At 40.1% G+C, this 27,777-nt stretch overlaps 1 protein-coding gene across 10 annotated transcripts in view; it reads left to right on the top strand.

Moving 5' to 3' along the window:
- Nucleotides 1-27,777, top strand: part of IQSEC1 (IQ motif and Sec7 domain ArfGEF 1) — a 326,891-nt gene that overhangs the window by 117,806 nt on the left and 181,308 nt on the right. Inside the window, exon 1 of one of the 10 annotated variants that reach the window (XM_071755448.1) lies at nt 22,356-22,932. The exons of the other annotated variants lie outside the window; for them this stretch is intronic. Coding sequence (XP_071611549.1) covers nt 22,910-22,932 — 23 coding nt within the window. The 5' untranslated portion in view covers nt 22,356-22,909. Of the gene's footprint in view, nt 1-22,355; nt 22,933-27,777 lie in introns of those variants that run through there. 10 annotated transcript variants of the gene reach the window in all.

The following is a 27,777-nucleotide window of genomic DNA, read 5'->3' as shown; positions in this document are numbered from 1 at the left end:
AAAGTCAGCACTCCCATACCTCAGGTTTTTTCCAAGCAATGTGTTAGCACATGTACCAAGAGGATCTGTCTGTAGGTAGGACCATGTCTTGCTCATTGGAGGCTTCATGTTCCTTTTGGAAGGGTCTGTAGAAACAATGAAGCATCTTGCTTATGCCCAGGCATTTCTCTTTTCCCTTGTGTATCAGCCTGTAGGATGAAATTCTGAGTTACTAGAGATGAGTAAAACCACTACAGACAGTGGACTACTGATAGGGTTGGTTAAGTGGCTTTGAGGTACTGCAGTGAAACATCAGTGTTTGTGTTAAAAGATGATAACACGTGGGCTTCTTTTGGATGTTAATAAGCTCTTGGTCTTTTGATATCTAGTTGTGAAGGATGTTGAGCTAGGTCACAAGCCCAAACTTCCTAAAGCTGAACCCAAATGGAGAGATAGGGTCTCAGGGGTCTTACCTGGCCAAGGTGGTGGGAGAGGGGCACCTCCTGTGCTGCTGCTGCTGCTGCCCAGGCCATGGTGGGTGCTGTGGGGTGCCAGCTGGGCTGTGTGACACGGGCAGGGGGGCTGTGGGGTCACTGCCTGAGCCTTTCCCTGCTCCTGGGGTCTGGTCCCCAGAGCTGTCCCTCTGCCACCTGGCATTGGCTGTGGAACACCCACCCAGGCACGTGGGCACACTTGTGTTTTCCGTGCCACATCCAGCTGGGATGTTGCTGTCCTGCTTTGAGTTTAAGAAGTTAGGAAAATCCTGGCTTTGGGAAGCTTTATGTTCCACAAGCTTACATGAAGGGAAGCTGTCCCCAAGGTGCTGCCCCAGGTTGTGATCCAGCTTGGATCTGTGTGTTCAGTAACACTTCAGATGCTGTAAAATGGAGGGACTTTGTGTGCAGGGGAGGAGAAAGAAGCACAAGGTGCTGTCTGCTGTGTGCATGCAGTACCTGTATCTCCCAGTGCTCTACCTGGAATCTTCAACAGAACCTTTGAAGATGCTTTGCCACAGCCAGTGTGGGAGACAGGAGCAGATTTCCTGAGACTGAGTGGCTGCAGCCAGCAGAACAATTACCAGTGGCTGCTTCTGGAAGAGGAGCTGGGAGGCAGCAGGTTCATTGGGACTTCTACCTGAGGAGAAACTACACTGTTTTCCCTTACATGAGAAGAAATCCTGATCAGTACAGGCACAAGAAAATGGTAAGAATCCAATTTTAAAAACAGAATAATTGAAAACCTGACTTGGTACACACACTGATCTGGGGAAACCCTGGGAGGCCCAGCTACCTGGACTTCAGTGAACCCTCACTATACATTCCAGTGAATTAATATTTTCTGCTGGCCCGTGGGAGACTGCAGCTTCCCACAGCTACAGCATGTCTCCAGGGAATTCTGAAGCTGGTAATGGATTACAAGTCCTTTCCCTAAGAAAGGAAGCAAGGTGTGGCTCACTCAGAATGTTTCATCTCCATCACATGCACCTAAGGATTACCTCTGAAGTTAATTTCCCTGTTCTGCTTAGCTGGTGTGTCACCTCCTTTCTGTGCCTAGCTAGGAGAGTTCACTAGGTACCTTGTCCAAGCCCAACCTTAGAACTTGAATCTTTCCCTGTGCCAATTCAAACCACTTTCTTCTAATGCTGATGATGCTTTGCAACTCCCATTGCCTTTTCTCTGTCCTGGGAAACAAATTTTTAAGAGTAACAGTGAGGTATTCTATACTATTGCCAATAAATGAGTGCTGATGGACAGTGTCTTTATTCAGCAAGTTATTACCTCAAGGAACTGACATTCATCACTCTTTCTAACAGCTTCTTCAGCCTTTGAAATGCACCAGAGGCACTGCTGTGCTGGGTTACTGTGCTGTGAAGAGTGATCAATTTTTATAATGCATTTACAGCAATTGTCATGTCTCAGGGCAGCTTTCAGGACTCCTTATTGCAGTCACACATTGAGAATTTTGGTTTCTGATGCTTCTTAAAAACAAAACCCAAAACCCAAACAAAAAACCCCACAAACCATAAAAAAGCTCACCTTAAACCGAGCAAAATCCCTGAACCAACCATCCTGGCTGACTCCATGTCTGGGCTCTTCTGCCCATAAGGAAAAGACAGTGTAAAAAGAGGTTACCATGACCTGGACCAACACTACAGTTATTGGCATCCATCAGCTTCAGGTCATAACCAGGGCTGCTGCACTGATTTCTTTTACTAAACATTTAGACAGCTTTCTGTATTTAAGGAACAAATTTCTTTCTGATTCTTGGTTTTTGTCATTTCAATCTGAAGTTCAGATTTGGTTTAGTTTTAGATGAAAACGGTGTGAATTTTGAAAACATTTTCCTCCTGAAACCTCAGAATAACCCTGAATTTGTAAGTATCTTCATAAAATACTCAAGTAATTTCCCTTAATTGCCTCAATAGTTTCCTTGCAGCATCTTCAAGTGGAAGTTTCCATATTGACTTAAAAGTTTCCCCACCAAACTTAATAAAAAAGCATCAGTCAGGTCTTACTGCTTCTGTTTTCACTTAACCCCTTCTGCTACTCTCTGAATGTTCCTGGGTGTCTGACAAGGCCCAAACTGCTCATGAAAAATGGTGAGAGGTAAATGAATGGACCAAATTCAGCTGGCACATCTGCCAGCTTTCCAGGCTTGTCCCACCTGGCTGTGAGGACTTAGAGGACTTTAAAAGCTTTTAAAGATGTGAGCATCCCAGCAGCTAGCAGTGATCATCCCCTGTTAATGAAAAGGAAGAATTATTGCCTCAAACTCTCAGAAGGGCAGGATGAAGTGCTGGGATAGCTCTGGGCCTGGCCTGGCATAACAGCAGAGATGTTTTGCATTTTGGGTTAACTAATAGCTGGAATTGGAAAATTGAAGCAAATTGTCTTCTGGTCATCTGGTTGGAAGAAATAATGAAGTGCTTCCTTGTTGGGTGTATTTTGTCAGCTTGTCTCCTGTAGGGGGAAGTTAAAATACCATTATTGTGGGTAGCTCTAGTACTGGCTGGAAATGAGCAAAATGAGTCTGAATCATTCTCTCTGAGCTTCCTTTCAGAATATTCGCTTGTGATTTTCCTAATAGCACTACTATTTATTCCTGCTTGCACACAGTTCCTTTTGCTGTGGATCTGAGCAAAGGGAATTGAGTATGAAATCTTTTCCAAAGCCAGACATTGCCCTCTCCTGGCTACTACCTGAATAAGGACACTGTCAGAAGCCCCCAGCCCCCACCTTGGAGCATCAGTGCCATCCCTCTGGCATGGGGAGTTTCAGCCTTTGCAAATCTAATTCCATTCCCTGAAATGTCTGAGTCACTTTTAAGCTTTGATGAAGTAGAAAACATTAATGGAAGTTGTGTAGTAAGAGAACAACGGTTTGGGTGACAAAATAATTTCATTCAGAGCATCTTAGCATCCAAGGGAGGGACTCAGCTGCTGACTCATCACAAGGGTTATGAATAGTCTGGTGGTGCTTCACGTGACACTGGTTTTAGCATAAACCAATCTGTTCATCTGCCTCCTTTCAGCAGATGCTTCATGTAAGAGAATAGTCAACTTAGAAAAAGTTTAATAAGATACTTTGGCTCATAAAACATATGGACTTTATAAATAATCTTTAGTTAATCAGATTGGGTTTTAAATGTTCATATGTGAATATTTTGCTGAATATCTAGGTGTTTTTTTTTTTTTTTTCAGACTGGCCTTTAACTTGTGGACTGAAATATTTTAAGTGGACTGTGTTAGCAAGATCTATTTCTGTAGGGAAAAACCAAAAAAGTTGCTTTACATAATAATAGTGCCTAGAAGATGATAAAAATATTTCTCTGAAACTTCTATTGTTGAATAGAACATCTGAAGAACATGGGCTTGATTGAATAGCCTTCAATAATCAGCCACAAGAAATAACTGCTTTAACAGCATCTTTCTATACTGAGAAGAAAAAAAGGGGAAAAAGAAACCCTAAAACACTTCAGCTGGTCCCTGACTCTCCTGAGAAGCTCTGTCTCTTTTGTTCAGTATCTCCAGCAGCATTCACAGAAGTTTCATCTCATGTAATGTGATTTCACTGGTTTGCTTCATTTTGATTTGAAAATATTTGGCCTTTTCAGACTTCCTGTTGTGAAAAGTAAATCCAAAGTTCCAAAGGCACTTTGGTGCATCTGACCCTACTCAGAGTAGCAGGAGAAAGGAGGGTGGGAGTCAAGTGGAAGAAGCAAACAAATTAAATTCCTTCACAACCAAATTTCTGATTCTGTGACAACAAAATGAAATATTCTTTTCTACTGGAAGCAGACTGCACTGAAATAGCACCAGACAGTCTGTGTACTAGGCATCTATGAGCATATTTTTAAAAAAGAAAAAAAAACCCAACAAAATTAAAACGAACCAAAACCAAAACTGGACTCCAGTACCTTCTTGTACTTCAGTTTTATCCATTCAATGGTTCAGTATCTGGGTAGGAGAACTTTGTGATGCTGCAGCTGTTGACACTGGGTTTTTCCCTGGAGATCAGCAGAGAAAGCTATGTTTAACTTTGCATCCAGACAGTGTTAAGTACTCCAGTAGGAAACCTTCCATGTGTATTTTATTTGTTGCTAATCTCTCTCCTTGCAATATGCAACTGCAGGGACTGCAATTCCTAGAGCAGGTCAACAATTGCAATTCCATACTAAATTTCTCTGTGTCTGGACATTCGTTCAGCTCATCTACATTGTTTCATTGTGCTTTTTTTTTATAGCAACTAATTCTGCAAATGGAGTCATATGTTTTCATGAACCTCTTCTATTGAGCATCACCTGGTGAATGAATGCTCACTTCAATTTGTGACTTGAGTAAGACATTACCACAGAAATCTTTTACACTGTGCCCCTCAGTCTTGTCTCTTGTCTTAAAATTACCTAAGACATTAGATTGACACTTAGGATGTAGGTGGACAAAGATGTTAGCAAACAATTTTTATTTAGAAGCTCTTTATTAAGCTGTAGTTGTTGTTTTGTAACATAAAAGTGTTGTTTTAATCTAGAAAATGATCCTAAGCAAGCATTGCATGTTTCCCTTTTTTTTTTTTTTTGCTGTTCAGCAAAATGCTCTGTAATCCCATGGAGGGAAATACTGTGTGACTGTCAGTGTTATAAATCAGTCTGGGCTGGGATATTTCAGGGAGGAAAGCAGGGAAGGAAGTATGAGCTCATGTCTAAGGTGCACTTCTCATTCTTCTATCTCTGTTTATAAATTTTGACTTTGGTCACAGCTGTGCACCTTTCCTGCCTCAGGGAAGTTAGGACAGTGGCTGTTCCTAAACTTGGTGTGGTGTTGATGGATGACACTGCCATAAGGAAGATTCTGTGCAGGGGTTGGGTGCCTGTAGCATTCAAAAATGTAATGAAAAACTATGAATACTCTTAAGTGTTACTGAAAAGTCGTGTATTTAAAGTACTCTAAAACACCTCCAGAGTTGTGACCTTGAGGGCAGGAAGCTGTGAATTTATTAATAGGAAGTGCTGAATAGGTTATATATTGGGATTGTGGATTCAGATGTGACTGGAGAAATCCTCGTAGTGTCTCTGGTGTACGTCTGAGCTGGAATTTTGTGCCTGACTTCCTAACTAATGTTTGAGCTCAAAAAGGCTGCTTTCATTAGTCAGTGACTCAAGCTTCTATAAATATGCCTTAAATAAGGCAGACTAGTGCCATATTGTATCAGTGTCTGAATAACAAGAGCAAATGAGAACTGAGTCATTTTGGTGACTCATCTCATGTTCCAGGGAATGCTCTGCAGTGCAGCCTCTGCTTCTAAGTGTCTTGTGGAAGACAACTTGTATGAGATGCACTGCACTCATCAGAGAAGCAAAAGATGCTTCGTCTTGTATCTAGCAGAGGGCAGGTCTGGGCTAACTCTGCTCCTCCTCTTTGTAGCCATCTGGCCTTCCCTGAGACAGCTTCTTCCCTTCACCTGCTAAGGGAGAAATTACCATTGAAATTGAGCTTCATAAGAGGTGAAACTTTTGCTTCGTTTGGCTACTGCAGTGCCTATAATGCCACGATGTATTGCCTGCCACACGATGTGACAAGAGCCAATTTAGGTGAAGGAGCCACCAGCAGTTGTGTTTTTTCTACCTAGGCAATTCACGTTGTTATAGCAACGAGGTAATTCCTGCATTGACTGTGTACAAAGCTAAGCTCTTTCACTTTGAATCATTTGGCAATTTGTGCAGACCTGCTCTCTCAACATAGATCGAATGCACCTTAATTTATAGTGTACTGCAACACAGCAGTTACTGGGGCACCCATTGGCCTGGGGAAGAAAAGCAGCCTTCTGTTTTTTTCAGTTTATTGGCATGGTATAACAACAGCCCTTCAGGAGGTCCTAAAATATATTTTCTTACGTACACCAACCCTCAGTTTAAATTAAAGACTGAAGTCTGAACCACCTACGTTAATAACTTGTCATCTTTCTTTCTTTTTATTTTTGAAAGCCTCTCCTACAGCCATGTCTGTAGCTAATTATACCTTCCAGAGGAGCTCCACAGATTAGTAACAGTGCTCACTATTTGTTGGGAAGGTAGAGATCAACCCAGAGGTGCTGGCACATCTGTGTGTGTTATATTCATACTATGGATCTCTCCATCTTGGCATTTAAGGTTCTTCTCCTGCCAGACCATTCCTGTCTGCACTGCAGGAGGCAGAACACTCACCAGCTATGCCAGGTTTGATACCTGCTGCCCTTATCCTTCCCTTTGCTTCTGTCCCCCAGCCTTGTCCTGCTGCCCCCTCCCCAAAGCAGAACTTCACTGACACATTCAGTGGCTTTGGGATCTCAGAGGGGAACGTGGGGTGACTTAGGGAGGAGAAATGGCTGGAATGGGGGGGATGTTTGAACCCCAGAGAGCCTTCTTCCATGAAAGATGGTACTGAAGTGGTATGGCTAAAGAATTAAGGACCTCTTTATACTAAAACAGGACTTGAGAAGTGAGACACTGCTCTATACAGAAAACATTCAAGAAAGTTTTTCTTGCCTACAGAAGAAGAGTTTTAAGTATATAGGGAGATAATCAGGTGTTGGCTTAAAAAAATTTAAAAATACCCATGTCTGTTGAACTTCAAGCTGGGCTGAGAAGTTTCTAAGATTTAAAATCTTTTACCACACCTGTGCTGACCCCATTGGCCTTGTGTGATGAAACTTTCCATGTTTGCTTTTTATTTTAAGTTTGCCTTAGTTCATGCAGACACCTCAGAGGAGGGCAGGACAGGGCTGATTTAAAAGAAAAAACCAGCAGTCATTCTTTGCCATGACCTCTCAAGGTTTGACCTTCATTCTGCTCACCCTCTGCTGTACCACACAAACCAAGGCTTTGTGTAGGATTTCTCAAGCCTGCTGAGATACCTCAGGAGCCTGCTGGGTTTGTTCTTTCCATGGATTCCTTTCAGCAGCCTTAGCAAGTGTTGATTTTGTCCTATATAAGCAATCCACACTTATCTTTTTAATCTTCAGGACTGAAAGACTGAGACTGTCTTGAAGACATTAAAATTCTCTCAGTTGAACACTCACAGACTAAATTGCATCAGTTTGTGCCTGTGCAAGGGCAGAATATGCTCTCTGACAAAGCACACAATATACTATGCCACAGCTCCACATTGTTATCTGAAATATAATCCTAAATAGGAGGAATTTCTTATTTTTCCTTTCCCATTAATTTTTAGGAGGCTTCAGATGTAGCATAAAGAAAAAAATACTGCTTTGTTATAGCTTTTCAGTGAGGCTGAGGGGTCAGATGTCTAGGAAGCAGCTGTATAGCTCATGATAATAATATTAGCATTATCAGAAAATGAGTGTGCTTCTGATACATTTGCAGTTAGTTCTAGCTTTGGATTTTCAGCTGCATTTTGTTACCCTAAACTTAGTCTTTTTCTAGAGCAAATACCTGGTTTACCATTTATATAAAATAGAAGCCAATTGCCCTTTGTTTCCAGAAATAAAAATTTTCTCATTTATTTATAATGGAAGCATCTTTGAATGTAATTTTTTAAAAGACCAAAAATACCCCATGCTACTTAGGCTTGCAAAACCTGAATTAATAGGTATGCTTTTTTGAAATTCATCTAGCAAATCTAGCAGCCTCTGCAATTATGAAAACAGAACAGATTTTCCTACTGTAACTTTGATCACTGCCTCCAGTGCCATCTGTCCTCCTTTTGAGCAGTGAGGGTGGCATATTGCCCTGGTCCTCAGCACTCTTCTCTGTGGCCAGAGAAGCAATGAGAGCCTCCAAAGACAACTGAGAAGCTGTGGCATAAGAATCTGCTTGGTCAAGTTCCTTCCATCATTTTTATTAACAAGTCTTTTATCCCACTCCTACAAGGAATAATCCCACTCCCATAAGGGAGTAAAATTTGAGCCTGTCATAAGAAACAATTTAATTTTTTTCCTTTTTATGCCAGAAGAGCAACTGTGTGGGGCAAGACAGCTGGTCTTGCTATTGGCTGAAAATGTTCTTGACTTTATTTCCTACAAAAAGCACTCTTCATCAGTAAAAGACAAGGAGAAAGGAATCAAAACAATCCAAGGAATAGCTTCTGGACAAAGAATGATTAAATGCACTGCCCTTCAGCCTCCAGAGGGGAGACCTGGGGGGTGCAAGAGGGAACACAGAAGGTCAATAAATTGGGAGTTTATAGAAAGACTAAGAGTAATTATTCAAGCCCTCCTGTAATCGTAGCTACTGAGCAGAAAATGAAGGCTGGTGAAGAAAAGAGAAGTATTTTTTTCCTGTAAAACATAATAAAACTTTGCAATGCTCTGGCACAGAACAGAGTTGATATTGAGTTCATACAGATTCAAAAGACAGTCATGGAAGAAAAATTTACCCAGGCTTCTTAACCACACTCCTGTGGTTAGAGAGTCACTGAACTGTAAGTTCTTGGAAAATGGGGAAGTATCAGAACATAATTGAATCACAGAATTGTTCAAGTTTAAGTGACTTTGGAGGTCATCTGCTCCAACCTCCTTCTCAAAGCAGGATCCACACCAAAATCAGACCTGTTTGCTGAGATTATCTCAAGTCAGAACTTGAAAACCTCCAAAGCTGAGGATTTCATACCTGCTCTGGGTATTTATCCTCCCAGGGAGCAGCTTTGCCTGGTTTAACCAGGATCTCCCCTGCCCCAGTTTGGCAGCTGTCTTCTTCCCCAGCTGAGCACCTCCAGGAGGGGCTTGGCTCCCTCATCCTCAGCAGCTTCTTCTCAGATAGTGGCAAGCTGGTTTTAGCTCCCCTGGGTGCCTTCAGGCTAAACAAACCCAATTTCCTTTCTTTTTGTACCCTCCTGTGCTAGGGCTGGTCTGCTGGACAGACCAGGCCTTGCCAAGCATAGTGGAGGTAAAGCAAGCCTGGGATCTCCTGGAGAATCACTGCTTTTTACAGACCTTTATTCTGGTAGCCTGTGTCAGAGACAAAGTTAATTATTTTAATCACACTTCTTAATTGTGTTTCTTTTTTTCTTCAGAGCAATGTTAGATGGTAAAGTTAAATGCTGTTATGGTATTTTGTGCCTGGATTTTCAAAATGTCAAACAGAAAGGTGTCTCCAGGGTGTGGTTACTGTTCATAGTGTTTTGCTAGCAATCCACAATGGTTGAATGAATGTATGACAAATCTATTTCATAATATGCTGTTCTAGTTTCAGATATTTGCATAGGAGAGAAACTAATCATTTTAGACAAGCTTATGTTCAAGAAGCTTATGGTTAGAATTCATTTTAATATTTCTGTAGCTTATACTCCCTTAGAGCTACGTATTATATACAGAAAATAGATCTGAAATTGTTCTTATTTCAGGAAGAGCTTGAATAAACAGCTTCATAGCAATGTATTCTTATTAATCATGCCCTAAAAACTCTAAAAAATCTTACGAAAATATACAGTTATGGTGTCTATACTAAACTCAAAATATGGTGAGTACTTTATATTTCTTTTCAGAAATCACTTTATGTAGTCTTGATAAAGAAAGCCTTGTATAATTGCTTTTATTTGCCTGTTGGATAATTCCTGGTTCCATGTCCCTGGCTGTACTTTGGGCTCAGTGCCTGGCTCTCTGGAAGCATGGGCACAAGCAGATCCTTTGGAAGGGCTGGAGGTCAGCTGGTGGGGCTGATTCGAGCTCTAGGATGAAAGGCAGGTACTGCTGCAGAGCACTAAGTCTCCTTCCTTTCTAATTTAAAGAATGTCCAGTCTGTAAGCTTCTGATGTCTTTAAAAATTGAATACAAATTGGGGTGGGTGGATTGCTTTGGGTTTTTTTTATTCTTACTGCTATAAATCCAGTAAACATTAGGGATAAATGTGTTCTCTGGTTAGGCAAAATTTATGTCTGTTCTAGGAGATCTGTACACCAGTTACTCTTCCCTCTCTGTCAGCCTGCTGTGTGAACTGCTTTTAAGTGTGGATTCATCTGCCCAGGGAGCACACCTTAATTCCCAGGCTAAAATACCAGCATAGACACTTTTCTGTGTCCCCATGCCTACCAGAGCTGGCTGAAACTCAGTCCTCAGCAAATGAAACTTATTGTGTAGAATGCCATTACAGCATATAGATAGAGTCTAACTACAGCTCTGCTGCTGACATATGAACCTCTTGCTGCAAAGACACCTCTTTGGAAATATACTGAAATAGAGAGGGGGAAATAGGGCTTCATTGACATAACTCAGTGTGGCTGATATTTTACCTATAATGAAAAAGAGAATAAAATTGGGGAGAAAAAAAAAGGAATTAAAAAAAATATTTTCTATGTGATCTAGCTAATTTATAACTGCAAGTCATGCAGCAACCCATTCCTTATATTATTTGTACTAATCAAAATATGGAGAATTGAAATGCCACCAACATACAAGATTTCTTCTGTGTTGATCATCCTGAGTTGCAGTAGTTGTTTAAAACCATTTCCTTGTGTCAAATAATCATAAAAAAGTAAAAAAAAAAATCATAGATATCCCAGTGCTTGACCCTGTACCTTCAGACTTTCCAAGATGCCCAAGGTTGAACTTCTCATTGTATCAACTTTCAACTTGAACTGCCAGTCTGCTGAAAATGACCCATTTCTGCAGATCCAGCAAGAGATGCTTGTAAGGAGCTGTCTTACTTGTATGTCTTATTCTGAAAGGTCATTTAAATTCCTTAAGTATCTGCTTTTAGTGTTGATACCTGAAGCGAGGTACAGGGTTGCAGTGTGAACGGGAAAGCGATGCAATGGGTTGTGCCTTCTGGAGAGGATTTTAGGATTCTTCCAGCAGAGCTCTGCTTCAGTGACACACATTCCCAAGGTCATCAGTGTCTGCTGTAGTGTAGCTGCTCTCAAGCAGGCAGGCTTAGCTGGTGGCTGGTTTCCAAAAGGCCCTGGGAGGAGAAGCTGGGGAGCTGCTCCTGCTCCCGCTGCCTGCGCCAGCAGCTGCTCCCAGCCCCGTGCCCGCGCTGCATTGCGGAGCGCTGGCCAAGTCCAGCACGGCAGCTGCCAGGAACTGGGACTGGCAAATGGGACTCAAGAGGGACTTTTTGTGTCTACAAGTAGGCATTCTGTAGTCCTTGTGAGCAAATAGATTTTCTGTGTGCAAACTTGAATACAGTGTTCTTTTATACTCTGAGTTCCACACACGCGAGTGTCTTCTGTTGCAGAAGAACCTTGAGACAATGGATAATATTTCGTTTACTCTAATTCACCATAGAAAATACTTAATTCCTGCCTGCAGACACGTTAGAAGTACCAGAGAGCCAACACACACAAAGGAAAAAAAAAAACATATATTTTTGGACAGTTCCAGTTTGGGATTTTTTTCTGTGAGACTGCTTGTGTTACTCTACACTTCTGAGAGCTGCATGCTCTTTTTAGAGCTAAGCTTACTACAAACTGCAGAGTTGGGAAAACAAACTATGTTTTAAGGTAGTGAGTTTAAGGTGTGAGTTGTCACTTACTTAGTTATTTTGTTTGAATCATAATTTGCAATATAAAAATCAGCAAGGGCTGAGGAAGACCAAAAAGGGTAGAAAAAGGTATCCTAGACCAGAGTGTTGTAGTGAGGAAAAAAGAGAATATTGAAACACTCCATTGTTCACAGATCTTTATAATTCAACCTGGCTTTCAGCAAAAAAAGATATTAGTGAATTTAAAATACAAAATGTACTAAGGAAATGGTTGTGGAAAGAAACTTTGGAGACCTTTTGATTTGAGCTCCTGTATCAAGTGTTAGCTTCACTTATCTCTCCACTCCCTTTAGAAGCACTGAATTAGTTCTCTGCCATGCAAAATTTAGATATGTATGAAACAGAAAAGCAAATGCTGAGTGAGGAGGAAAAGGAGGAAGGTGTTTTGATGAGTATTTCAAACCAGAGTACTGGGGTTTTATTATTCAAGTGTCTGAACAGAGCACTGTGAAGCATGTTAGTTGGATTCTGGTGTTAATTTTGACTCATTTCAAATCATTTAGGCTTCAGCAGTGTGTGGGGAGTAATAACATGCTCTGAATATCAGTGCTTTTGAGTATTTAGGACAATATGTGGAGTGCTGGAGTGGGTTGTTTTTTTTTAACTTCCATTGTCTTAAAACTGTCACAAGGTCCCTAGCCTAAATTTGGCTAATTCTGCAGATAAAGCTATGAAGCTGTGCACATTTGAAATATCCCACCCCCTTGCTTTTTCTGCAGATAGCAGATGAGGAGGATATTCTGGATTGTTGTTCATGTGCAGCTTCTCTAGTTTTACTGCCTGTTGAATTGGTTCCATATGCATGTTGGATATTGCATGCTGGCAGGGCAGCTTCTCCCAAGAAATACCCTTGGGATAGGATAATGCATTGCTCTCCTGCTAATGCCATGTGTAGGCTTGCCACAAACTGTTCTTTTCCTCCATTTCTTCAACAGCAATCACCTCACTGGAGCTTTCTTATTTGAAATTATTGAGGTGATTGACCCTCCTGATGATGGACATCAAACTAGTGTTCACTTTCACAGTCTCAAAACCACTGGATTTTTTAAAAAAACCTTTTGTTGACCTTCCTCTAAGTTGAAAATACATTTTAAAAACTAAGATGTGCCAAGATGAATGTGTCACTTCTGGCATCAGAGTTTGACACCTACTGCTCTGTAGCCTCAAGCTGTTGTTTCCCAAATGCAGTTAGATTGCAGGAGTTCTGCAGCCAGGTGCTCCCCAGGGAGTGGGATTATCCCAGCCAGGAACACTTGTGACTCAGGAACTCCCCTCTCATTTCTTTATGATCTAACCCAGGTTGCAGGGAGTCTAAATCATGTGCTTGGTTTTTTAACCTTGATAACTCAGTGCTTCAGGCAGCAGTGCACCCATGAAATAACCCACTGGAGGTTTGTCTGTATTTACCCTGGGGAGAGAGGTGGCACTGGTGTCTTTGTTAACATACTGGCATATTTATTGACCTCAGTTGTCTTCAGTCTTGTCCATTTAATTAATGTCATTGAACCACTGGCTCAATAATTCTGGGGCAAATATTCTCACTAGTCTTGTTCCTAAAACTGAGTTTAAGCCCTTTACTGTGATATCTGCCATGGATCTAGTTGCCAAAATAATTAACTTACTGTGAATTAGAAGTTTTTTCTTCATCTAAAATACTTATTAAGCTGGATTGTTGTTAAAACAATTAAGGACAAAATATTCTAACTGCCTGCCCAATAAATGAATGTTAAGAAATAATACTAAAATGCCAGCTTATTTGGAGGTAGAAAAGATGAAACAAATAAGGAGAATGTCAGAGCATTGCATAAGATCCACTGAATAGCAGCTGAACCCAACAGAGCTAGGAATAAAATGTTACTGATATGCATAAATTATGTAGGAAATACTTCAGAGCTTTTTCTTATTTATTTGTAGCCCAATGGAATGCTTTCCTGAGAAAATGCCCTGGGTTAGTTAATTGTTGGGTCGAATGGCTTTGTATTTCTGAGTTAGGTCCAATATATGTATTAAAGAATCTGCTTTATCTGGTGAATTGTGATATCCCAAGCTATAGACAGGCACATTTTTATCTTATCTCATATGATGTGTTATATTGCCCATTGATTTGCTAATGTTTTTTAAAACAACTTACAGTGACAGGCAGGGCTTTACTTAGAGACCAGAAGATGTGCAGGTATTAATTACATTCTGCTCATTAGAATTAATTCTGCTGATGCTGATTTGCTGTTGCATGGGTATCATCCCCACATACTAAAAGATGCACGCAGGAGAATTTTTCCTGCCTTTTGCATTTTCAGCTCTGTTGTCCAAAAGCTGAAGGAATTAATCTGAAATAATATTTTGTACTTATGTAATTAATAAGGGGAGAGGTGTGTGTGTCAGAACTGGCAATTAAAAAATTAGCCCAATCTTGAAGAACTAGAATTGCTTTCCAAATACCTATTATAGTGTGATTCATTAACAGTGTATAATTTTATTAAGGAGGACAGCAGCTGTGACCTGAAATCCAGAAGCCCAGAAGGGTGACTCAGGCCAAAATACTGTACTTAGTCCTTGTCTGCAACTGTGTCTAGGCTGTGTTCCAGGTATTCCTGCTGCTGCTTAGGTTTTGTGCATCTGGAACAGCACAGTCTTGGGTTTTTCCTCTGTGTTTTGATCTGTCGTTCAGTCATGCTCAAGTCTGTAGCTTTATAAACTTTTTTTCTATATTTGTTCTCCATTTGTGTTGTATTTGAGGTCTTTAAGTTGAGGACAGTTAGGGTATTGTCTGGTGAAGTGTCTGGGATAAATGTTTCCACAGTTCCAAAAGACTGCTCCAAGCATTTTGCAGGCTCTGCAGTCTCCTTCTTAATAATGGAGGAGTCCAAATCGGAAATTTAATCTCAAGTAAAATCTTCAAGTTTGCAATTCTACAAAAACTGCTTGAGAATGTTGGATTTCATTATTAAAGCAATCATTTTAGCTGGGACACACAGCTGTGAAAAGACTGGGGATGTCTGGTTCAGCTTTAAGTTGCTTCTTGTCTTGAGAATTCTCAGTCAGGGTAACAATTCTGTCTAATTATGGGCAATCAAGTAGAGTTTAATTCTGATTTTTGGGAGATAATATGTTCTGGCTGAAAAATCAGACAAGCCTTCAGCTGATGTATTACTTGCAATGTGTTTCAAGAATATATATATAACTTTAAAAGATGGATGGGGGAAGCAGAAGAGAACTAGTGACATGTAGCTGAAGCTGTGGGATGATCAGTCTTTCAAAAAATGTCACCAAGCCATTCTAATTTTTCACAGTTCCAAATGTGTTTTCAGCACATATCCATCACTATCCAACTAATATGTTGTCTAAGTGCTGTTCTGCTCACATGGTCCAAAGGTTGTGGAGCAGTTTCAAGTGTTCAAATAATTTTGCATATAAAATAGAGTAAAGCTATTATTAATCTCACATGCTATATTCTGGGAGTAATCAAGTCTGTAGGATGGTGCAAGATGCTGCTTAGTGGAATCTTAGTGGTTTAATTTTGCAGAACAATATTTCTTCATAAATTTGTCACATAAATATTTACTGTGGGGTAGTCTTAACTATTAAAAATTACTATTCTATAGTTTTGCTTTTTCTGTCAGAGACCATGGAGTTTCTGGTAATTAAATGTCTGATGGTGTTAAAAGATGTGTTAACTTATGATAGCAAAACCAACCAAACAAATAAACCCATGGCACAAAACCAGCAGTGCTGCCCAGGGGCTAAGATATCTCTGTTCCTTGGAGGGCTGTGCACATACTGGTTGTGAATGTGAATTTCATGGTATATGAAGATATTTGATAACAGTTCTCTGCAGCTGTTAAAAGAGGGTAACTGAGAATTGCTTAAAATAGCAATGTTACCTGATAAGCAGACCTCATGATTTCTCCTATGAAAACTAAGGGAATTTGTACCTTGTGTTTGGAGTACATGCATCTTGTAATTGGATAGAATACCAGTAGCTGGTAGCAGATTTGAGCACGGTGTATTCATATAGGAATGTCTTTTTTATCAGTTTTTTACTGATGCAGTTGGATTACACGAAAACTTGGAAGCCAGTTTCCAAATTGTTTGGACCTGTTGTCAACATCACCACAGCAGCATTTCTGTAGTTTTCACTTATAAAATGAAATGTTCTAATGAAAAATATGTAGACATAGAGTTATTTTAGTGGGACAGGTAGTCAGTGATGTTTTTTTAAGCTTCTGTAGTTTTTAATCCATCTTTTGCTTTGGAGTTGAAGCATCATTGTGACAAGTGGATAGAGGCAGCCCAGGTGTGGTAATGGCAGCTCTGCTGAAAGGTTTCTGGCTAGATAGTGTTTTGCAGATCCTGTGCCTCCTCTTGCTCTTCAGCAGATACCCTTCCATGTCACAAACAGCCTTGGGCTGGAAATGCACATCCTAGACTGGCAGATACAATGCTGTTTGTAAGCCTTTGTGGGCATAGTAAGTGCCTTGTTGAAAAATGACAATTTGTTAACCAAAAATACAGGTTTCTTTAAAGATAAGATGATCTTTTTTTCCAGAGTCACATGCAATGCGAGAGATTTTAAATAGTTTGTGCATCAAGGAACAGGGCAAAGATGGCATCAAAGAGATTGCCAAAAGGAGGCAGAGAATAAGGGTGTTGAGAGCTACTTACTGTGTGCGTGTGTCTGCAGTCAAATTAAGCAGTCTTAATAAAGAGTTTGGGTAAGGTGGTCAATTTAATAGAAGGCATTTTAAGTGGAAGTATGTGTCAGGACTGACTGAAGGCTTGCAAAATTACTTTAATTTGAGTAAGACAGAAACTTTGTTTTGGTAGGCTTCCTTTTAGAAGTTGTTTTCTATAGTGGCACAAGTATTTAGAGCCTTGTTTTAGCAGAGGACTTAAGCATTACTTAAAAGGCAGCTCCTTGACTTAGAGCTTCAGTTGCCTAGCAGAAAACAAAAGACACTTTTAGTGGTATTATCAGTGTATAAATAAAGTTTATTGTGAGTGGTACTTTTCCACAATGCTGTTCTGCTGCCAGTAATGGTCAATACTCACTGTCTTTAGATCATGAGAGTCACAAAGTTCAGGAGGTACCGAACTGACGTTCAGCTGAGGCCTCATCTGGGTGAAGAGCAAGAACCTTCCCAGAGGAGAGAACCTGCTGGGAATTACTGCATGGTGATTTCTGAGAGAGGGAGAGGGCCTTTGGGGCAGAAGAAGTTGTTTCTGTGAAATGTTAGGAACAAACTAGACTTCTATAAGAAAGAGACAATTAAAAATTTAAGCAAGTTACTGAAAGGCTGCTCCGTGGCTCAGCAGAGGCGGATGCTGGCGGGGTGTGGAGGAGAGGGCTGCTTGGTTCTGCTCCTGGTTCTGGAAACCAATTTGGCTACTTGGGATAAAGTATCTTTTCCTTGCCCCTGTAGCAGAGTGGCAAACAATAGCAGGGAAAAGTATTAAGAGTAAAAAAATACCTGCTGCTAACCAGATTAAGGGTAAATGGAGGGTATACAAGGCAAGATAGATACGTGCATCAGCATCTGTGTGTTAAGCTCAGAACATTCAGGGATAAAATTAGTACAGCAAAGGAAATCAACACGAGCAAATGTGTACCAACTGATCATTAGCAGCCAAGCTGAACATCAGAAGCAGCTTATTAAAGCTTTGGGGCATCTTACTAAAATAAATAGCGGGGGAAACAATTCAGAAGCTTCAGAAGAGAGCAGCATACATTTATGAAAAACATTTCAAATTGTGATTGAAAATGAAAATACTGTGCTGTGGCCTGAGCGATTTTTTTGGCAGTCTTTTTACAAATATTTTTGTTTCGAGCCTGTGTATTTCATCACTGTGATAACAATCATCTTGGAGGAAAACAAAAAGCAACATTTTATCCTTTACCATCCCCAGGAACACACGGCACCTCTTGCCTGGCACCTTTCCCGCCTTTTCTCCGCTCAGGCACCCCTGAGGCGGGCCCGAACCGGCCGGAACCGGTTGTGTGAGGCACGGGGCAGCCCCGCTCCCCTGAGAGAGAGCCTGGCGGGGACACCTCGGCCTCGGGGACAGCCTGGCGGGGTCACCTCAGCCTCGGGGACAGCTTGGCAGGGACACCTCGGCCTTGGGGACAGCCTGGCAGGGACACCTCGGCCTCGGGGTTTGAGTCTCGTTGCTCGGGTCGGTTCCCTCACCCCCGAACCCTCGGGCGGAGTTTGGGCCCTGTCCCGGCCGCGCTCCTCTGATGCTGAGGCGCCGTGGGCTGTGCCTCAAGTTGGAGAAGGATCTCCGGTAGTAGAGCGAATCCGTGGGATTTTTCAGCCAGTAACGGGCACTTTTCAGGTAAAAACCACCTGTCTGAGCTCGGTACCAGTTGCTTACGTAAGGTTTGTTTCCTCAGGCGGGGAGGCTGCTGGGCTCTGAACTCGGTCTGTGTTTTTCTGAGGAGAGAGAAATAGATTTTAACACTGATGTTTAGAAAATATCCTGGGTGCTCAAAAATTCGAATTAGTCGTAAAATTACATGGGCAGTGACAACGAGGCAAGCCGAAGAGTATCTTAAAACTTTTCAGTCCGTAGAAAGATAAGTGTTGGGCCAAAATGGGGGGATCTTGGGAACAAAGGGTCAGAGTCTGATTAAATGCCATGGTAAAGCAGAGACAGTCATGGTAATACCACATGAGAGCTGCTCCTAATCGCTCTTGGGAGATGAAAACAAGGTTTTAAAGGCTTTGTACTCAGTGTCAGGAGTACACAATCGGTTCGATTGTGTACTTGAGGTAGAGACCAGAGGGCAGGGTGTGGGCTTTGTCCTGTGAGATTTGTCACTTTGGCCTGGTTTGCTCTGGTGGTGTAGAACTGAGTAAATAGCTAAGGATTTGAGTCGTGTAGAGACCAGCATGGTGGTAATAAACATGAGGATGCAATAAATAGGAATAAATGGCTTTGCCTAGTAGTGCATCTCAAAACATTCAAGAAAAAAGATCAGGCCGTCATTTAAAACAAGCCAGCAGGTAGTAGAGAGTGATTTTGGTTTGTAAAATTCATCTGATGTATGAATTGCAACTCATGGTGTGTAAGTGGTGATACTGCTGAAACTATTCTATATGATATAGTTTATTATGGCTTCCCGTAATGTAATATTCCTTCCTGTAATGAAAGCAGCAGAAATCGCAGTGGAGAAAAATGTTTTTTTTTGCAAATAGGTAGTTCACTGCCTGTGCAGATTATTCGTATTGTCAGGTAACTAATGCTGGTAGGACTTAACAAAAAGCATTCAGTTTCACTAAGCTGCCCTATTGAAGCCCTTGGGCTTCTTCCCAGTCATTTCAGCAGGATCAGAGTCTTTGTATGTAATACATTTAGATTGCAGACTCATTAGGATGATGATTTGGGCATCTTATGTCTAGGTCTTCTCACACAGTGACATAGAGTAACAAACTGTTCAAGCATCTTGCTGAGTAGACTTTTGAAATGCAAGGGAAGGCTGCAACCCTGGTGTTCCCAGTTCTGTCCTACTTACTATATTTTTCTTATAAAAGGAAGCCTTTCTTCTAAGTTAAAAGCTAAATAGGCTGTGGAGTTACTAACTTTTCACTTGTAGTCAATTGTAAAACACTAACTCATTCTGTTGTGATATGAATGTGGGTAGACTTTATTCTGTGCTTACTCATCAAGCCAACCATATTTTTTTAGCAGAGATCAGAGGAAGATACTGAACTAAAGATACATTGGTTCAAACAGAAGCTTGAGCACATTCTTAACATAAAATATTCAAGTTACACAGAAGAACAAAAATAACCAACTGCAAATTTGAGCAAAACAATGCTATGCAAACTTCGTGACTATTATTCTGTCTAAAATAAAAATTTCAGTGCCATTCATTACAGAATTAGGGAGGAATAGCTGTTAAATTACTAATGCCTCTTTCATAGACAAACTACCACAGGCAGAGTTACTGATTTTTGGATACACTTGTTACTGGAATTCTTGTAGGAAGCCTGAGTGCACACCCAGTGGGGCATCAGCTCTGAACCTGTGTGGTTACCAAATTCAGCAGCTGAGCAGCACCTCCCTGGAGCATTAGTATTGCTGGAATCCAGATGATGCATCTTGTGTAATTTGCTTTTGCTTATTGATTTGACTTTTCAGCCTTGTTTTTGTATCTGTCAAAACTGAGCTTGTGAAAAAAACAGCTTAAATAATCTAACAGATATATTTACAAAGCAGAGTGTTTCCTTCTTGATCTGGAGTGATTATCATCCATTATTCTGAATACTTGTCTAGCTTATTCTTCACTTTTCCTTCAACCTTTGCACATGCCACTTCCAGGCATCTGATCAAACTGGACTTAAAAACAGAGGAATTGTACTGACCTGGCAAGATTTTGAATATTCTCTGCCTTATATATCAGTGGTGATTGAGCAGCTTGACTTTACAATAGGTTGGAAAGTTGTTTTATGGTACACTTTCTAGAACAGTTTTATTTTCGTAGTAGACATTTATCCGAGTGATTTATTTATGGCTAAATTTACTTATTTATTGACTGTGATGTGCAATTTCACAATAGCAAGCACCTTTTAAAAATACTATTTCTTCAGTGCCCTATACTTGTTACCTGCTACTCATGAAGCATTATTATAAAGCTTCTCTGGAGCAAAAGGAGATACCTCTGGGCTGTCTTCAGTGCGATAGAACCACTTGTCTTATATATGTATTTCTCTGAATTACCTTAATTTGTGGAAAAGAGACTCTACTAGCAGAGCAAGCAGGTACCAGGAGATCGGGTTAATGTCTTGGATCATTGTGTGTGTGTTTCAAGGTGGGGATGCTTCAGACCAGGCCCTCATTGTAGACCAAGGCTGTTTCGCCATGATGCCTGATCACACCATGAGCCCATATGAGCTGGAATTACAGGAGCAAGCTCACCAGGGAGGTTTTTGTAAACTGTAAAACCACAGTACCTGTTGATTTGGTATCCAGGCATCCCAGGCTGGTTACATGGGGGAATGGAGAATTTTTGGGCTTTACTCTCCTCATTATTCACTGGGAGCACTAACACAAAGTGGTGGGAGTCCAGGGCTGTGACTTCACTGAGAATTCTGTAATGATCTTCAGTTTCATTCTTGTCAGGATGGAATGTTAAGCTGAACAGGTAAACCTAAGTGCACATCTGCCAGATAAGTTTCTTATCTTGGTTTCCAGTGCAGCAAGAATTTGAGTGGCAAATAAGCGGGGCTGAACAGGAGGTTGCAAAGTTCGCTGTTCAACTTGGGACAGATGACTGAGGAAATGGGAGCACCTTAAGGTACTTTGACACAAAAGGCAGTAATTTGCAAATCAGTCTGGACCAAAGATCCTAACTCCTGCTATATTGTTTTGTTTTGTTTTACAAAGTTACATTATTTAGCAAAATTTTTGAGGGTTTGCTTCTCTTTTAGCCTGAGGAACTTCATAGGTAATGCTGTGATAAGTAGCATTTGGCTGACCACCTGCTCTCTCTTATTCTGGAAATAATACAACTGGCCATGAAACAGCTATGAACTGATCACTTGACCGTGGCAAATGAGCTGCCCTCGTCAGTGTGTTCTGGTATATATTTAACTTAATAATGTGAGCAGATGGTCATTATATTGATTCATGAAGCAAGGGAGGAACCTTGGCTGTCTTGATAACGTAAGGCCTGAGTGCTGGGTATTGTAGTGGGGCAAGAAGCAGGGAAGGGGGGGGGAAATAAGGAAATTTCTGTGGTGTGGCTGTTTGTTTTTTTGTGGGGGTTTGTTTTGTTTTGTTTTGCAAAGGACCACTGTGGGCAGGAATAAAATAAAGGCAAGTTTAGGTGACTCATCAAGCCTGTACATATGGTCATTTCCCTGGAGACAGAGACTGTTAGTGCATAGGCATGATGCTGCTGAGGTATTTGCACCACTGGTGGTGTTTACAAAGGGGGGGGGGAGATGGAGGACACTAGTTTGAGTTGTGAAACCTCTCAGTCTGCTGTTGCTATTATTGATAAGTCCTTTGAGGAAGCCTTGATAGATAGGAAAGGCAATATTTAAGTAATAGTTCTTCTGTAATTGTTTTGCAAAAAACAACTTTTTAAATTGTCTTCCCATTGAATAGAGTATAAGTTAAGAAGCTAATTCTTTATTACCTATTGAGCAACTATCCTTGTTAGCTGAACTGGGAAGTTCACAAATTCCCATCCTGGAGCAGCTCAAAGGAGCAGCTTAATTTGGTTATTCATTTTGCAATTTTCACATGAGAAATAGTGTACACAGCAGAACATCCTCTTGAGCAGGAGCTTAATCTCCTCCTATGGTTCCTGTTTCTCCTAGCTGCTGATTAGCTTTGCTGTCTTATCAGTTTATGTCATAGTATGTGACTATAAATTGACTTTGCAGTGAAGAGGAAATACGGTTCGTCTTCACAGATGCTGCTGTTACCATGGAGATAAAAGGACCAATGGCCTTTTCTTGGTTTGGACTGTACTATAGTGTTCATACAGAGATGGTGCTCCGAAAATGCAACATTTGGTGCTTTTATGTTTCACTCTAAATATCAAATGAGAAAGCATATTGTTTTTTCTTGGTGATGAAGTTTAATAATAAATACAGATTTGGGACTTTTTCTGGAAGCAGAAAGCAAGCCCACCAGGAATGTAAAAACAATGTGGCTGGTTTATGCTTGCTAAACCTCCTCTCTGGGAAAAACCTTTAGGCTTTGCAAAATATAACCCTGTAGAGCCTTTGGGTTTATCTGATGCGGTGTTTGATGCTGGTTACATCACCAGCTTACTTATCTGTGATGTTCTACCGTGGCTGATCTTGAATGAGCATGCAAAAGCTGTGAATGTGATATTTTTTTTTTTATATATATACATATTTTTTTTTTTTGCTTAAGAAAGAGCTTTTCTACCTCAGATTGCGTGAGAGAAAATATAAATACCAATTCCACAACACATTCAAGGATGGCTTGCAGAAGGTGTTATTTGTGAGTACCTTTTCCTTCTTCACTGTCATCACGTCTCTGATATCTGTGTTGAGGATTCCAGAAGTGGGAGTAATGATCAGTTTATTGTTTGGTAGGTTTCTTTCCATGAACCATTTTTAGGGTGTTACCTTTTTGACAGATGAATGATCTGTATCTTAGAAATGCACAGATGATGATTGCTTTTATGCCTACGAGTATGAAAAAAGTGAAGCTAGTAACGTGAATAAGTAAATATAGTAGTGGGGAAAAAAAGCTGACCACTTTGCATACAAGAAGTAGTGCAGGATGCTAGGAATTCTGTCTGTGATGAGTCAAGAATCTCTCTTCCATTTTGTTTGGATGCTTTGTCGTATTAAACAGTAATCTGTTTTTTAAATGCATAAATACTAACGTAAGGGTGTGGACTGCAATCTTAAGCAATATAATACTCATAAGGCAAAATGTTGCTGTGGTTTTGTTGTTGTCATGTATATATGCTTGATCAAAAACTAAAGCTGCATTAAGTGCTTATTATTTACTTGAACAGCTGCTCAGACATTATAGTCAGCACGGCAGGAGTTTAATATTTCATTCATTTAATGCAGTGCAGCAGCTCTTCACACGAGTTGTCACGTTTGGCAGAAGAGCTGAGTGCCTATCCACTTGTAGCCAGAGGAAGGACAGTGCTGAAGTTTGCACACTGTTTGTGGTGGCAGCATCAGGGTATACATGAAGACCACACAGCGTGGTTTTATTCAGCTGAATTCTTACTACGAGCTTTCTCTTAACTGCTGCTGCAATGTTGTTCCACTTGAGGGAAAATCAGAACAAAATAGCTAAGAGTGTGCAGCTAAGTTGTCCTTTACCACCCACCCTCGCTGCCATCAGTGGTTCACTTCTAATCCAGTGTTTTGAAATGGCTGTACCTGCTATTTGCATTTCTGAGCTCTGGTTAAAGATGCCTCTGCCTTTTAGGGTTAAATTTAGGTTTGCTGGAGGCTCAGAAATTAAGCAGATGCAATTGTCATCTCTAGCCTTTTTCAGGTGTTTTAACAGTGCCGATGAGGGTCCTGATTTGAGTAAATCTGCTTCATGTTCAGTAGCACTGTCCACACACAGGCACAGTAAGTTCAGCCATTCAAGAATGAGCTGCTCAAAGTGAATATTGAAAGAGAATTGAAAGCTGTTCTCAAGCTTTCTGTAGGCTTTTGTTATACAGAAATGGTAAGAATGGCTAAGTTGAACTGTTTTAATAGCAAAATAAGCTTGGAACTGTATATAGGAAATTGAAATATAAAGAAGTGAACTTCCAAATGAGGTGGTAGCCTTCCAGGTATGTGTGTGCCAGCTTTAAATACAATGCTGCATGTTCAAACAAGGGAGAAGTAGTAATGTTTGTGTTAGACTCCATTTTAATTTGAGTTCTGGGATTTGGGGATTTTGTAACTCTCAGCAGGGAGCAGAAATTCTTACAGGGCTTATCATGTAGTGTTAAAGAATATTTAATCTCTGTAGGCTGCTTCGTTCAACAGTGATGTTGTGGTCTTGTTTATAGAACCATCTCATGCAGTATTTTGCTCTATTACTGCTCACATGTTTGGTATCTTTTATCTACCTCAGCACATAGCTCTAGAAAAGAAGATATGAACTATGAATTCTCTAATTCTGTATTTTGGCTCCTGATTAAGAAAGTTGATTCCTAGAGGTGAAAAGAAGGGTAATGTAAAACTGGGGGCTTTTTGAGAACTAACTCTTCTATAATATAAGAACTTTTATATACAAAACCTTCATGTTCTTTAAACTGGTCTGTTTTGAACACTGAATATTTATGTTAAACAGCTAAATACAGCAGCTCTGTAACGCACGATTAAGTTTTGAGATGAAAACTTAAATACTACTGTCAATGTTCTAATGATACATTATGCTAAGGACTTTTGCCTTTTAAAAAATTAAATATCGTTTTTTTACTTCTTAGAAATAAGATTAAAAAAGCCAGAGTGTTGCTGTTCTAAAAAAAGCCACACAAGTGTCACACTACTAGGACTAGCATAAGCATTTTTTTCAGATGCTGCACTGAGTAGAACATTTGTCATTGTACCATTGTTTTAAATAATAGGATTTGTCTTGCTGTAAATTTCCTATGCTACATCTGTGTAATTTCATTCTTCATACAGTCCTATTTTTCCTCTTCTGTGAGCTTCAAATCTGATATGTATGGATGTCATTATTTAGACTTGGCTTTACTGTGATTGTCAATTCGTGACATTAAAATTGTGGCTGGATTTTGTTATGTGAACTGTAGCTTGAGAAATTCTGGGACCTGATTTAATGATGTGGGAAATACAGAAAAGTGAACCTATTGTTTTTTTGCTTTAACTTAAAGGATTTTTTTCCTTCTATTGTGCAGCTTCATGTCTCTGCTCCTCTGCATTTCTGTGTTTGGACTGGGTTTTTTCCTACAGATTTTGAAAGTGACTACTAAGCACAAATGTGATAGGACCATTTTATGTGGACTGTAAATTACTGTATGTCACCTTTCAGAACAGATGGTTCTGTAGTAAGATTTAATGAAAAGGGAAATAAATGTTCCTAATTATAAGTGCCGACATATTTACAATCTTAATTAAATTCACCCTAGTTACAGCTGACCCAGTATTGGAGGCTGCCTACAAGCTGTGCCTTGGCTAGGATGCAAAAGAATCACCTCTTCCCTATATATATAGGCTAGTACTTCATTTGCATGAAACCAAGAAAGTTTATATTAATTTTAAAATTATCTGTAATTTTAATAAGCACTGTGTTCTAGAATGGGACAAAAATAACTGAAGTTTATTGTTTAATCTGCTGTGACAGTGATGATTTTATTCCCCCACAAGATGGTAATTATTTTAAGTGCCTTTTTTGGGGGGGAGAAGTGAAAGCATGTCTAATAATTCTTTTGAAAAATCCAGCTGTGGACACTTGAGTTGGACATACATAAAAGGTAGTGATACTCAAAACAGGAACCTATCAGCCTGATTTTTTATTGCAACATGTACAAATTCTGATATTAATTTTAATAACGGCTAAATGTTACGTATTCTTGAGCAGAATTAATGGTCTTTACTCTAGCCTATGTGTGCTGATCTCTTAGAACTGCATATTTTATTGAGTGTCTAGTGAAATTATCTCTATTTCTTTTAATGAAAAAAACCCTGTAATGCTTTTCACTAGGTTCTATAGGGAGATGCCAACACAGCAGGTCTAGAACATATGGTTGTGCTGTGTTACGATATCGGGGCTGTTTTCTTGACTCTCAGACTTCAGTGCAAGGTAATGATAATGATGTTTGTTTGCCATGAGTTGTCTTGTTTACCTGCCTGTGATTTGGTGTCCAAGAAGCTGTGTACAGAAAACCATCTTGTGGAAAGGAAATGATAGGAATACAGGTATTGGTTGTAGTCTTCTAGGATGTGTGATGATCTCTGCCAAGTACATGTGAACCGTCAGGTTTTTAGATGTGCAACCACAAAAACAATAATAATAACAGCATTTGATTGTGTATGGTTGCCATTCAAAAAAGCATGTAGGGAAAGGACTGTAATTAAGAATACTGAAAATACCATAGTGCTTGCTATATACCACCACAGCCTTTCCTGGACATAAAGTGGGATGAATCACATTTTAAAAAAAAAAAAGTCTTTTTAGTGCTGCTTGAGAATCCAAAATCGTACTGTCCAGTGTATTTGGGGTGAAGATCTAAGAAGTGAAAAGAATATCTTTGATGTCAGAACAGTACAAATCTGTCCTTGCAAATGTGAATGAGTCATCTGCTAAATCAGCTCTTGGTGGATGTGTCCACTGACAACTACAATCAACCCTGGATTATGAGGAGATTATATGAGTTGCTATATGAAGCTATCTGCTGTTTTCTCTGCTGGGGTGAGTTTCCAAAAAGCAAGTTGTCTTGTGGGTTCAGTTGGTGTTTTCATTCTGAGAGCCTTTCTAGCACATTGATGTTAAATGTGTTAATAAGCAAACAGGAGTTGGTATGAGTCTATATTATTGTGACTTCCATTGTTCATTATCTATTTGGAGATCAGTCTTATTATAATTCAAATTTTCTTTCTTATTACAGAAATCATTAGATTTATTAAATGAGAGCAGGACAAGCTTTACTAGTTTTTTAGCCATAGTCTTTTCTAATCTCATCTGTAGCCATAGCTCTGGATTGAAGTGAGAAGGAAAATTCTGAACTTGTAAATAATGTTATTCTTCATCAGGATCAAGTGCTGAGAAATGGAAGTGTTACTTTTGTTAGCTTGAATCCAGTCAAACAAATCGTTGTTAAGTACCTTGGATGACATTGAATGGGTTTACATAGGGCATGAACCTGTCTGCCACTTCTGCTATTCAGAGCTAATTTAAGAAGGCTGTGTGTTAACCAGCACCAGGTGTAGAGTGCAGGAGGCTGTGCTGCTATAATTTTTCCTAGTGCTTGTTTGAATACAGCACCTCATGGAAAAATGTACCAGAAGAAAAGGAAGAATCCTGGCAGATGGAGGTGAACAGATTGCTATTCCATACAAAGAAGGGGACGGATGGTGTGTGAAGTAATGTGGCTGTAGGAAAACACAGCAGTTAAGATGAACAAATGCACTTGGTAGACTCCTGGCATCAGGCCCATCATTACCTGTATGGAAGGACAGCATTTCTTCCAGCTGTGGTCTTGGACCCAAACATTCCTATTAAGGAGACAACAATCTCAGTCTCTTCTGGTTGAAAGCTGGTAATCTTGTTAGGTAGAAGTTGTAAAACACTGATGATTTCATAATGCTGTCAACATACTCACAGGTTTAAAATGAAAGAAAAGCAAAATAAAAAGGG

Source organism: Heliangelus exortis, chromosome 12 (genome assembly GCF_036169615.1).
Source record: "Heliangelus exortis chromosome 12, bHelExo1.hap1, whole genome shotgun sequence".
In the NCBI taxonomy this organism is placed as follows: domain Eukaryota; kingdom Metazoa; phylum Chordata; class Aves; order Apodiformes; family Trochilidae; genus Heliangelus; species Heliangelus exortis.
Note: the sequence above shows the minus strand (reverse complement) of the source record. Positions and strands in the feature narration are given on the sequence as shown.